At 37.3% G+C, this 11450-nt stretch overlaps 2 protein-coding genes across 2 annotated transcripts in view; one reads left to right on the forward strand and one right to left on the reverse strand.

Annotated features, from left to right (window-relative positions):
• Positions 1-3139, forward strand: part of LOC137401500 (MAP kinase-activating death domain protein-like) — a 29505-nt gene extending 26366 nt beyond the window's left edge. Inside the window, exons 26-28 of the mRNA XM_068087885.1 lie at positions 883-955; positions 2329-2375; positions 2515-3139. Coding sequence (XP_067943986.1) covers positions 883-955; positions 2329-2375; positions 2515-2616 — 222 coding nt within the window. The 3' untranslated portion in view covers positions 2617-3139. The remainder of the gene's footprint in view (positions 1-882; positions 956-2328; positions 2376-2514) is intronic.
• A 188-nt stretch (positions 3140-3327) lies between these two features.
• Positions 3328-10203, reverse strand: LOC137385848 (cytochrome P450 1A1-like). Its single transcript, XM_068072422.1, has 9 exons — positions 10098-10203; positions 9773-10001; positions 9526-9659; positions 8238-8463; positions 6322-6475; positions 5578-5645; positions 5139-5279; positions 3944-4133; positions 3328-3558 (listed from the first exon to the last, which is right to left on the reverse strand). The coding sequence occupies exons 1-9, from the start codon at positions 10201-10203 to the stop codon at positions 3328-3330; spliced, it is 1479 nt and encodes a 492-aa protein (XP_067928523.1).
• Between the last annotated feature and the right edge of the window lie 1247 nt (positions 10204-11450).

An 11450-nucleotide genomic window follows, 5' to 3' on the forward strand; every position in this document is an offset into this window, starting at 1 on the left:
TACTTGAATATGTCATGGTTGTGACTCACTTATACAGTTGACTCATTTGATATGATACGTTAGTATGTCATGGTTGTGACTCACGTATGCAGTTTGACTCATTTGATATGATACTTTAGTATGCCATGATTGTGACTTACATATACAGTTGACTCATTTGATATGATACTTTAGTATGCCATGGTTGTGACTCATGTATACAGTTGACTCATTTGATATGATACTTTAGTATGCCATGGTTGTGACTCACTTATACAGTTTGACTCATTTGATATGATACTTTAGTATGTCATGGTTGTGACTCACATATACAGTTGACTCATTTGATATGATATTTGAATATGTCATGGTTGTGACTCACTTATACAGTTGACTCATTTGATATGATACTTAATAATTGCTCTGACTCACAATTGCAGTCACTCGAGGTAAAGGCATGCCGATATTGTGCTGTGTTATTTGGTGATTGTATGGTATTTATAGAGGTTGTTGTATTTGCCTGCGTTGTCCAGCCACTAGTGTATAGCATGCTTTGCAATGCCACCAATTCAATTACTTACATGCACATCATTTCAATGTTTATTTTACTCATTTTTGTGGGTCACTGCTCTTTTATCACTAGCCTCTGTTTAACACCAGCAATGCTTTATCTTCGTGTCTGCATCATCATTTCATTGCCAACTAATTCAGTGACTCATTTCAAACCTGTGTTTATGTTAGTGCTTACCACGCGTCAATTTATTCTCACGATCAAGCATGAAAGGCACTTTTCAAATATTGCGTTTGTTAAACAAGCAAAGATGAGAGAGCGTGGCTCACTACAAGAAACACGCGTTGAGTAATGTCTTCTGGAGCTCTTATTGAATCTTTTACTCATTTTAGTTCTTTGTTCATATAAGTCACATCAAGAAATGTTTCACTATGGATGGAGGCTTTTTTGTCTGGCAAGAGCTTGGTAAGCGCAATCATTGTCCCAAATTAGTCGTTGGTCTTGCAATAAAAGGGCACGGTTTCTAACTCCTCACTGGTTGTTTAACGAACTGAAGTTGTCGACACATGCTTGATTTTGTCGTATGATTTGCCTGCCATTAGTTATTTGCAATGTTCGCCTGACTGACCTGTGGCCAAACAGTAAGAAGACAATTACTGCTGTGAGGACTACGTGATGGGTAGTTGTTACTGTTGTGAGATTATGCAATGAGCAGAGAACTCCTTGTTTTGGGATTGTACACTGTTCGTAATTAAATAGAGTCCTATAGTTGGCTGGCGACGCAGTCGGGCACAATTATGCAGCAAACGAATAATATTCTGCTGTGTGTTTAGGTAGTGAGCAGTCGAGAAGATGTATAATCGTGTAGTTCAACTGTACAACTCTGAGGAAACTACATAATCCAAGGCAACACTTACCAAGTCATAGAAAACTTGTGCACATATATAGAAAAATCTGATTTGTTTGAGTTGATCGTTTTGTGAATTGATTTTGTGAATTGACCAGTCAACTAGTGTGTTTCAGGGAAGTGCAAGTTAATTTCACATTGACTAATACAGTTCAAGGGGAAAGATTTAAACCTGATATTGAGAGGAAATATTTGAGAGGTTGATACAAAAACTGGATGCTGATTCCTGAAGCAAAAGCAATCAATCAGTGGCGGCTTACGTGATTTAATAAAGCTTTTAATTTGTATAAAGTAGTTTAGAATTCATTTTTACAGTTTACTAATAAAATTATTTTGAATTACTTTTATACAAACCGTAGTGAATATCCAGTACACTAGTCTATGATCATGTAATGAACAAACAGTCCTAAGCCATCGTCATCAATAATTGATAATGCTATCAAGGGTGATGCCAAACTTATATTTCTATACTCTTTTATATTTTTACTTCTCCTCATAACTTACAAATGCTAAAATTTTGCTCGAGTCTGGATACGCTGCTGCAGTGCCCTTCTATTGCCCTTGTGTTGTCCCTTCAACGTTGTTTTTTGCCTAAAACATTCCACCTGCTAGATTCTTTCTTAATATACTGACTTGTAAACTGATAAACTAATAGCCCGCTCTTCTTTTCATTTGATTCCTTACTTATGCGATGTCATGATTACACGCGCGCTTTACATATTCGTTATTGGCTTATCTGTGAACCTACTCGTAGCATTTCAAATATTGAGGCTATTGTGGAAAAGCATGAATGAGTTAATGTTTTCTGACTGCTAGCAACTGTCTACAACTGCAAATGTATGATAACATGAATGTTTACATACACATTTACTCAAGTGATTTGTCCCTGGTTATAACTACCACAACTACCATGCTTTTTTTATTACTGTAGATGCCAAAACTGGGGCTATAAGGCAACGAAAGGTTCGCTCAGCTGAGGTAACACCATTTTCAGACATTTTAGATTGTTGTTCTGCTCTGATGACGGCATGCTTGGTTTTTAGCATTTGATGCAGTCATGAAATAGCTCGTTAGTTCTATCAGTGTCTAAGTAGGCGTGTTTTTATATGCACTACAGGCGAATGAAATCTGCTATGCTGTGCTATGTATATTCTCGTACATGGCTGCTGGCACAGACCACAATTCCAACTCAAAAGAGCTTACCACTGCTGAAAAGTAGTTGTCCTCTCTGATCTACAAGACCCGGCTCGTAGTTGTCTACTCGTGATGATGTAGTAGGTAGCCCTAATTTGAAGTAATTGAATCTCGTTATCCACATATTCAGAACTATCTCTGTAATCTGCCAGCAGTTTCACTTGACTAGTGGCTGCTAGTAGCTAACGGTTGTGCTATGTGGTTATCATTAGTTATAAAGCAATCTAGTCACTAACAGCATTCCCTTGAGAATATTTCACACTCATATTGTTTGTAATTTTTGTTTGTTGTATGTTTTTAAATTATTAATTGTAAATCTGTCACTCGAACATCATTTTTGGTTTTGTAATATGTTTATATTTTTGTATTATTTGCATAGATGATTATTTTTATTGAGGGGTACATGAACTGACTTTCGCTTACATGTGTCAAGAAAAAAACTATTGGTGACATCAAGATTTTATGTTCTATGTTCCAAACATGCTGATCATCTACCTCTGATTAGTACTGTCTGTAGAAAATCATATTTTAATAAAAACATGAATGACATCAAAGCCTCAACAATGGCATGGCAGTATATGATAAGTAAAGCTCACACACTAATAGCACGCTCACGTCACATCACAACATGAGGTTAAAAATGCGTCTTGTGTCAACATACGATAAAAATACATGCTAACAAGAGTCACATAAGATGAGACTCTGTTTTATATAAAAAACTGTCCTTTAAAATCCTTCATCGCTGAAGTTTAATAAACCTCAAGTTGACTATTGGAGGGGTGTTTCTTCCATGCAATGTATTAGTCCAATAGTCCACTTTCTTTGTCTCATCAGCCAGCAGAATGCGACATTTTTGGATGATACCGATTAGAAATTGTCGCATCTCAAACTTGGCTAGTTTTTCTCCTACACATCTTCGTCTGCCGCTACCAAAGGCCAGTAGCTCGTCAGCAAGAGCTGCTTTGATCTGGGAGACATGTAAAATTTCAGTTGTCTGGAGTAACTTAATTAAATGGTTTAATTTGAAAAATATTGTGTGAAAGAAAATCTTAAATTACATGTCAGTCATGAGCAATCATGCACACCATTGCTCAGATCATTTTCATAAGACCGATATTTGATTGGTGAGAAATGATTGCATATCTTTCTGCTATTATTATAAGTGAGAGCTATCTAATTTTACAGCTTCGTAGCTTTTCACCAAAATTTAGACCAAGGCAACTGGAAGGCAAATGGCAGACCAAGCTAACTGCAAGGCTAATTTCATAAAAACTATCCGCTTCCTTAACGGTTTGTAATATTTAATACAAAGTTGGCCCACATGTATGCCGTGTGCATTCGTGTCAACTTACCTGTCCAGTTGAACAGTCCAAGAAACGGTAAGGATTGAATCTGTCAACATCCTCACCCCAAACCCTGGAGTCTCTGCTGCCAGACCATAGATTTATGAGTACCAATGTATCTTTTGCTATTTTATATCCGTTGATTGTAGCGGGTGAGACAGTCATGTGAGGCATAGCCAAAGGAGATGCCATGCTGTACCTAAACGCAATAGAGACATTTGTGAATGTAACTATAAGTCTAAGCCTACATGCAGGCATCCAGCAAGTTGCATTGCGAAAGAGAGTAACCACAATATCTGTATCAGACACACGATATTCATAAAACACCTGATTTCTAAGAGAAACATTGTAAGTCTGTAATATTAGCTATTCTTTTCATTATAGACTGTGGATTTCATATTGGCTTTCACAATAATATTGGCAAGTAGGGTAAAGAATCCGAGGGTCATTGCATGCTATATAACAAATAGTAAATAGGTTGGTCCTAGTAAATACCTGCTTGTGTGTTGTTAGCACAACACACAAGCAGGTATTTGTCAAAGTTTCTCAACCTCTAGCTAACTTGAGTCTTTGACTAGCAATTTACTCATTTAAGCTTTCAGCACGAAGTTACACATCTCCAAGTTATGTAGGAGATTCTCTCTTTCCTTGTCTTTTGCTCTTGAAGTATAATAATTTTTCTCCGCAATGAAGTTTCTTCATACCTTAAGACGGAATATAGGAGTTTACATGATTAACTGATACAATCAGGAGCATACTCATGCTATCGCATGCATGTAAGTATTAAGCGATACCCACCTCAGTGACATTTGCTGACTGCTAAAGCGATACACACTTCAGTGACATTTGCTGACTACTACAGCGATACACACCTCAGTGACATTTACTGACTGCTAAAGCGATACACACCTCGGTGACATTTGCTGATTACTAAAGCGATACACACCTCAGTGACATTTGCTGACTACTAAATGATACACACCTCAGTTACATTTGCTGACTACTAAAGCGATACACACCTCGGTGATATCTGCTGACTACTAAAATGATACACACCTCAGTGACATTTGCTGACTACTAAAGCGATACACACCTCAGTGACATTTGCAGACTACTAAAGCGATACACACCTCAGTGACATTTGCTGACTACTAAAGCGATACACACCTCAGTGGCAGTTGCAGACTACTAAAGCGATACACACCTCAGTGATTCGAGTATAAATGCCTCCAGCAGCTGACTAGTTTTTGATTCTGTGAGCTCTTCCCGAATCTTGTTTTGCATGTCAGTGTGATCAGCCAACAAAATGATGGCCCAGGTGAGTGATACTGCAACAGTCTCGTACCTGCGTTTGACAATGCTGATGATCACTCAGATTCAGCCAATATTATTTGCAACAGATATACTACACGGCGGGTTCATTCAGCGCTTTTGTAACTGCTAATCAAAACAACATACAAGTACAAACATACCTTCATGTTTGTACTTGTACTTTTACTTGTTTGTACATTATTATCTTATATATGTATTACTTCTTAGATGTTTTTGCCATTGCAAAATTATGCCAAATCTCGTAAAATGTGTTATGATAAGTTTTTGTTATGTGAAATCAATGAGGTATCTGTGCGTAGGCTGACACTGACCCGGCTACAAGAAGCATTCCTGTTTGTTCAGACAAAGTTCCTAATCCAGGGTTTCTCATTTTCAATTCCTAAAGGCAGAAATGATATTGTGACAAGCGGCTCATTACATTTTGAAACAATATCAGATGCAAATCTGTAAATTAATTATGAAATTTAAGCTCAAATATGATACGAAATTATTTCAATCGTTACAACAGAATGTTAAAAGTTTAGCTAAAAAATGGTAAAAACAAAAATTACTTAAATATTTAGAAAAGGCCTTTCACTTAGGCATGATTGACTTCTCATAAATTGTCTGCCTTTGCAAATTTACATCTTGCCCTTTTAGCGATCTTCCTTCATATTCAAAACCTATTGATAAACCAGCAGTATATTCTAAACATTAAAATAGTTTTATCATTTCATCTACAGGAACAGTTGAGTCACAGGAGCCTATATACGCTATATCACATACACGAATAGCCTAAGTACTTCTTAAAACCAAATTAATTGTGGCATAATCTCATATCTACTCTAAAGTCTTATGCAAATTGTTGGTCGGTCTTCAGCCAAATTTTTATTTAAGAATTTAATAGCAACTGATGATGTAATGATGATGTAATGCCTTGTGAAATGATTATAAGCTAAATCTGTAGTCTGTACCAACATCAGTCACTCATGTATGGCTTGGGCACAAATCCTCTACACTCAAGTATGTCTTTTGATCAAATTATGTGTTAGAATGTTTCACTTTTGCTGTTTTACCTGAAGCTCATGAGAAGACATACTATTAATCAAAAGGTCACAGAGGTCACTAGATGTGCAAGCATCAGATTGAGGGCTCAGCTCCAGCAACAGTTTATGCCGCTTTTCTTGAAGCCTCACCAACTCTGCTAACCGGTCTTGAGCGGCTACGTACCTGAGCGATCATGTCAAATATAGCAAATCACAAAATGACCTCAGAGCATGTTAGCTGCAAAGTGAACTTAATTTATACTAGTACAGTACAGCTTTTCTTAGACATTCTATTTAAGAAAAGTCAAACAGATGCAGTTAAAAAAAGCGTAAGAGAGCTCAAGCCTCAGAAATTTAATATTCATCATTCAGCTGAAGTACTCATTCAGGTTATTCTGGATGCTAGAATATTAGTATGATAGGACACTAAGACTAAATTATAAATACTAAGGAAGGACATAGATTCCTCACTCATTTCACTCGTGATTATAAATGGCATAACAGATGAGGAAGAGGTGATATTATTGTAGCATAGGAATGTTCAAGGTCGAATATTCTGGGTGATATAGTGATGACTTTCTGTGTCAACACATAAAAACCATATCCGAATTTTGTGCTATCATGCAGTTAAAAACATGCTCTTCAGTCTAACATAAAGCTCTGGTATGTTGATGTAAATAGATAAAAAGAAGAGCAGTCAATGGGTAATAGGCAATTACAATTTCACTCGAGACAATTTCTCAAGCTCTCACACAAATATTTATACAAGGAGTTCTTCCCTTTGAGATAGACGTATAACATAAATGTTGAATCTGACTTAAATGAATTTAGCTTAATAAATGCATACTTAAAACTAAATTTTAGTATGTAATTTACAAAACTAAACTTCAATTTTGTCATCAGCTAAAATTTTATCAATTATCTGTTTTCGGTTTCACTTTTACTATAACTTATAATAAATAATGCTAAACTAAGATGGAGAGCGAGCATCGTAACTCTTTTAGGCGTTGTAAGAGGGATTTCAGTGAATAGCATATCAGCATCTTTGTTATTTTGACATAATCAGCACACCAGCTGCCAAATTTTAATTTCGATAAAATATTTTGTTGATATCGTATGGCAGAAAAATGTCGGAAACATCTTAGTCTTCTTATTGAGGACAAAAAACATTGTGTACTACTTGGTAAAGCGAAAAAAATCATATAACAGGGGTATCGTAACCTGATGTCGCACTGTAATAATTAATAATAAAAAGTGCACATTTAGCGAGTGCAATTGCGAAAAGAATATATAGTATATGGTAAGAGCAAAGGAAATGATAAGAAAATGAAACAATAGTGAGAGGTTACATAGTAAAAGTGATCGGTGTGATAAGAATGACTTAGCCTTGTGGCTATGCACGCTTGTTAGTCGACCATATCAGAGCCCTTACCTAAACTTTTCATATAGTCCACATGGTTAGCAGAGTTGTCTCCACAGCTCACTGGGAAGATAACTTTACTCATACATGTATAGCTTTGTCTCAACATCAAGTTGATTTTTTGCTCAAATGTTGCGACTATTTACTAAAATACTTACTCCAACTGGTTGCTGCAAGCTGCTTTCACAGCTGAGCCATTACTCTGCAGCTGCGCTGTAACTCAACAAATCTATGGTTATGCCAAAACACATGCTTTTAGTCGCTCGACAAACTGCTCGACTTTGCGCATTCACGAGTCAATCAGTTACAGTCTCACGCACGAGTGAGAACTCGGTAACATCTCTTCGTAGGTCCTCAGTCTTGCTAGTCGCCCATTGACCAAATCTTTCAGAAGTAGAGCACAGATCAAGAAGATGGGCACTGTCTAGCACAACTAGCGCTTGTGAGTTCAGTTGAGTAACAGGACAAGCTTTATGAAATGATGTAGGAGTACATCAGGGCAAACAGCATAAAAAGATTTACTCACAGCTTGTACTTTCTCCTAATAGCTGGCAGGTAAAGGGCCCAAGGAAGAAGATCGGCAAGACTGGCGATTCTTGCAAAGGAGAGAATATCTGTAAGGCTACTTATAACTTGCTGAAAGTTCTTATCATTTCTTGATTTCTTTTTCTCACCAAAGCACATGAGATATGATATGTCAGCAACGCTAGCTCTTATTAGATCTCGCTGACACTGACCATCACCTTCATTACCTGCCAAAAAAGTGCAGAGTACAGAGTGCAGAGTACACCACTGATACTAGATATACCAGAGTACACCACTGATACTATATATACCAGAGTACACCACTGATACTATATATACCAGAGTACACCACTGATACTAGATATAACAGAGTACACCACTGATACTATATATACCAGAGTACACCACTGATACTATATATACCAGAGTCCACCACTGATACTATATATACCAGAGTACACCACTGATACTATATATACCAGAGTCCACCACTGATACTATATATACCAGAGTACACCACTGATACTAGATATAACAGAGTACACCACTGATACTATATATACCAGAGTCCACCACTGATACTATATATACCAGAGTACACCACTGATACTATATATACCAGAGTCCACCACTGATACTATATATACCAGAGTACACCACTGATACTATATATAACAGAGTACACCACTGATACTATATATACCAGAGTACACCACTGATACTATATATACCAGAGTACACCACTGATACTATATATACCAGAGTACACCACTGATACTATATATACCAGAGTACACCACTGATACTATATATACCAGAGTCCACCACTGATACTAGATATACCAGAGTCCACCACTGATACTATATATACCAGAGTCCACCACTGATACTATATATACCAGAGTACACCACTGATACTAGATATAACAGGGTTTCTCAACATTGACTAGATATATTTGAGTTTAATCATTACAACCAGATATACCAGAGTTTCTCTACATCGACTAGATATATTTGTGTCTAAACATTACAAATAGATATGCTTCAGTATTTCCCCTACTGATGTTAAATTTCCTTATGGTACCGATTAAACTGAATACGTATACCATTTTCTCATTACAAATAACCATATCTCGCTACATTTGCTACAACTCAGTATTTTATGCACCATCAGCCTATCTTCAATATCTCTAAATAAATGTGAACAGGGTTGTGTTTTTATCGCTTTGCAAGGTGCTCAGAAAATTGTTCTACAGCAGTAGGTCTACCACATAGTGCAACTATCTTACATAAAACGTTGGTGAGCTCATCAATGGCTTCATGCACAGCTTCTTCACAGAATTCTTTTGTAAAGAAGGCGATGGCCTTCATAGTGACTTTTCTGTACTGAAGACAAGCTGCACTGTGCCCAAACGCGAAGTACCTGACGGAAATACGACACTAAAGCATTAAGCTATAAGTACATCAGTTATGTGACTCTCGTAACTACATTTTTACATTAAATGAAAATAAAGTTTAATGGAATGCTGCTCTTACCTGCTATGCTTGCTCCAGCTGTTGAACAGCTTGTGTGGTCTACCAATGAGGGAAGACAACTGACAGGCATCTTTAATCAGACGTTTGCCTGAAATGACCACGGCTGGGTACGGCCCAAATTGTATTTTAAATATATCTCCATATTTTTGTTGCATGTTCATCAAAGCTACATGTGGCTGAACTGTAAGCAAGTGTAGATGACCAATTAAGGGCAGGCTCCAGTGCGGCCCTACAACACGATAAGTTCCTTTACTTGTACTGAATATTTTGCTCTGCAACTCAATCACTAGGCCTGGCAAATTTTAAATGTAGTCAATGAGCAAACCTGGAAGGTCTTGAGAACGCCGGCTCCGTATCCAACAGGCACAGCAGACGATCGCAACCAGCGACACAACAAGCAAGGATGAGACATCCAGAAAGGATAGCAGCATTTTGATAAAGAAGCTCCCCAAGTCGAAGCCCTATGTGTATATATACAAGTGAGCCTACAGCTCGGGGCTGGTTTGTAGTCAACAAAGCTAACCTATGTCTGTAGGGAATGTTATGAAGATCACAGGTGCCATTTGTGAATGCCACCAAAAGGGCAGTTTTCTGTGAAGCAACGGAAATGAGCATACTAAGACTTGCAACAATTGCAATAAATTAACAGTGGCAGATTAAATGTTGTTTCAACTTGACAATCGCTCGCATTATCACCATTTCAACCCCTTCTTTGCTTGTGGATGGTATCACTAGTTTTTATCCTCATCTTCTGTCGAACTGTCATGAGAAGATGAGGAGTCTACACACAGAAAATGATTCTGAAAGCCTTTTAATAGAATGACCACATAATGCCTTGTAATAGAATGACCACATAATGCCATTTAATAGAATGACCACATAATGCCATTTAATAAAGGCTACTAAAACTAATCTAGAATCCGCTGTAACGCGATCGCTTAAAAATGAATAATCATTTTACTGCCACCCACGTGTTTACATCGTGTTATATACAGCCCTCAGGTTACAATTTTTCATCTTAATGGCATGTAAATGTGTGTTTCTTCCTAATCCTAGTCAAGGGATGAAAGATGCAATAGTTTGTATCTGAATCCTCAAACCCGGCTTGCGAGATTCTGAAAATTTAGAAAAATGTAGTTGTCTCATCTCTATTCCATCTGCTTTACCATCAGCCACTCCTTTGGACAGACTGAATAAATCATTTTGACCTTCTAGATAGTAAATTCAGAGAACTTACGAAGCCCTTGGCCATACAAAATCAGGCTCATTACATTGATTTCCAGCCTTGCATTTGCTTTTATGACAGAACTACTGCTGAAAGGTGAAAATGACATTTTTATTAGTAAGGCAGGTAGTATTTGAAGTGCGACGTCAATGACACTCGCAAGCTGGGTTAAAAATAAAGCCAAACTAGAACGCCGAGTTCACTCAGTCATAGGAACAGGTAGGGAAACATTTCCTTGAGCCATCTCAGGCCCAGGCTTCAAGTGTTGAAGTATGAAGGAGTTAAATTTGATGTTTCTCTATTCCACGCTCAAACAACTTTGCTCATCGCTGTCCTGTGTATTTTAGATCAAGCTTTTGGCTCTGAACCGGTGCCCATTGTTCAACTGTAAGGGTCTATAGCAAAACTATTATCACGCAAGAACAATAACATATTAAAGGTAATGTACAAATA

This window comes from Watersipora subatra, chromosome 1, assembly GCF_963576615.1.
Source record: "Watersipora subatra chromosome 1, tzWatSuba1.1, whole genome shotgun sequence".
Taxonomy (NCBI): domain Eukaryota; kingdom Metazoa; phylum Bryozoa; class Gymnolaemata; order Cheilostomatida; family Watersiporidae; genus Watersipora; species Watersipora subatra.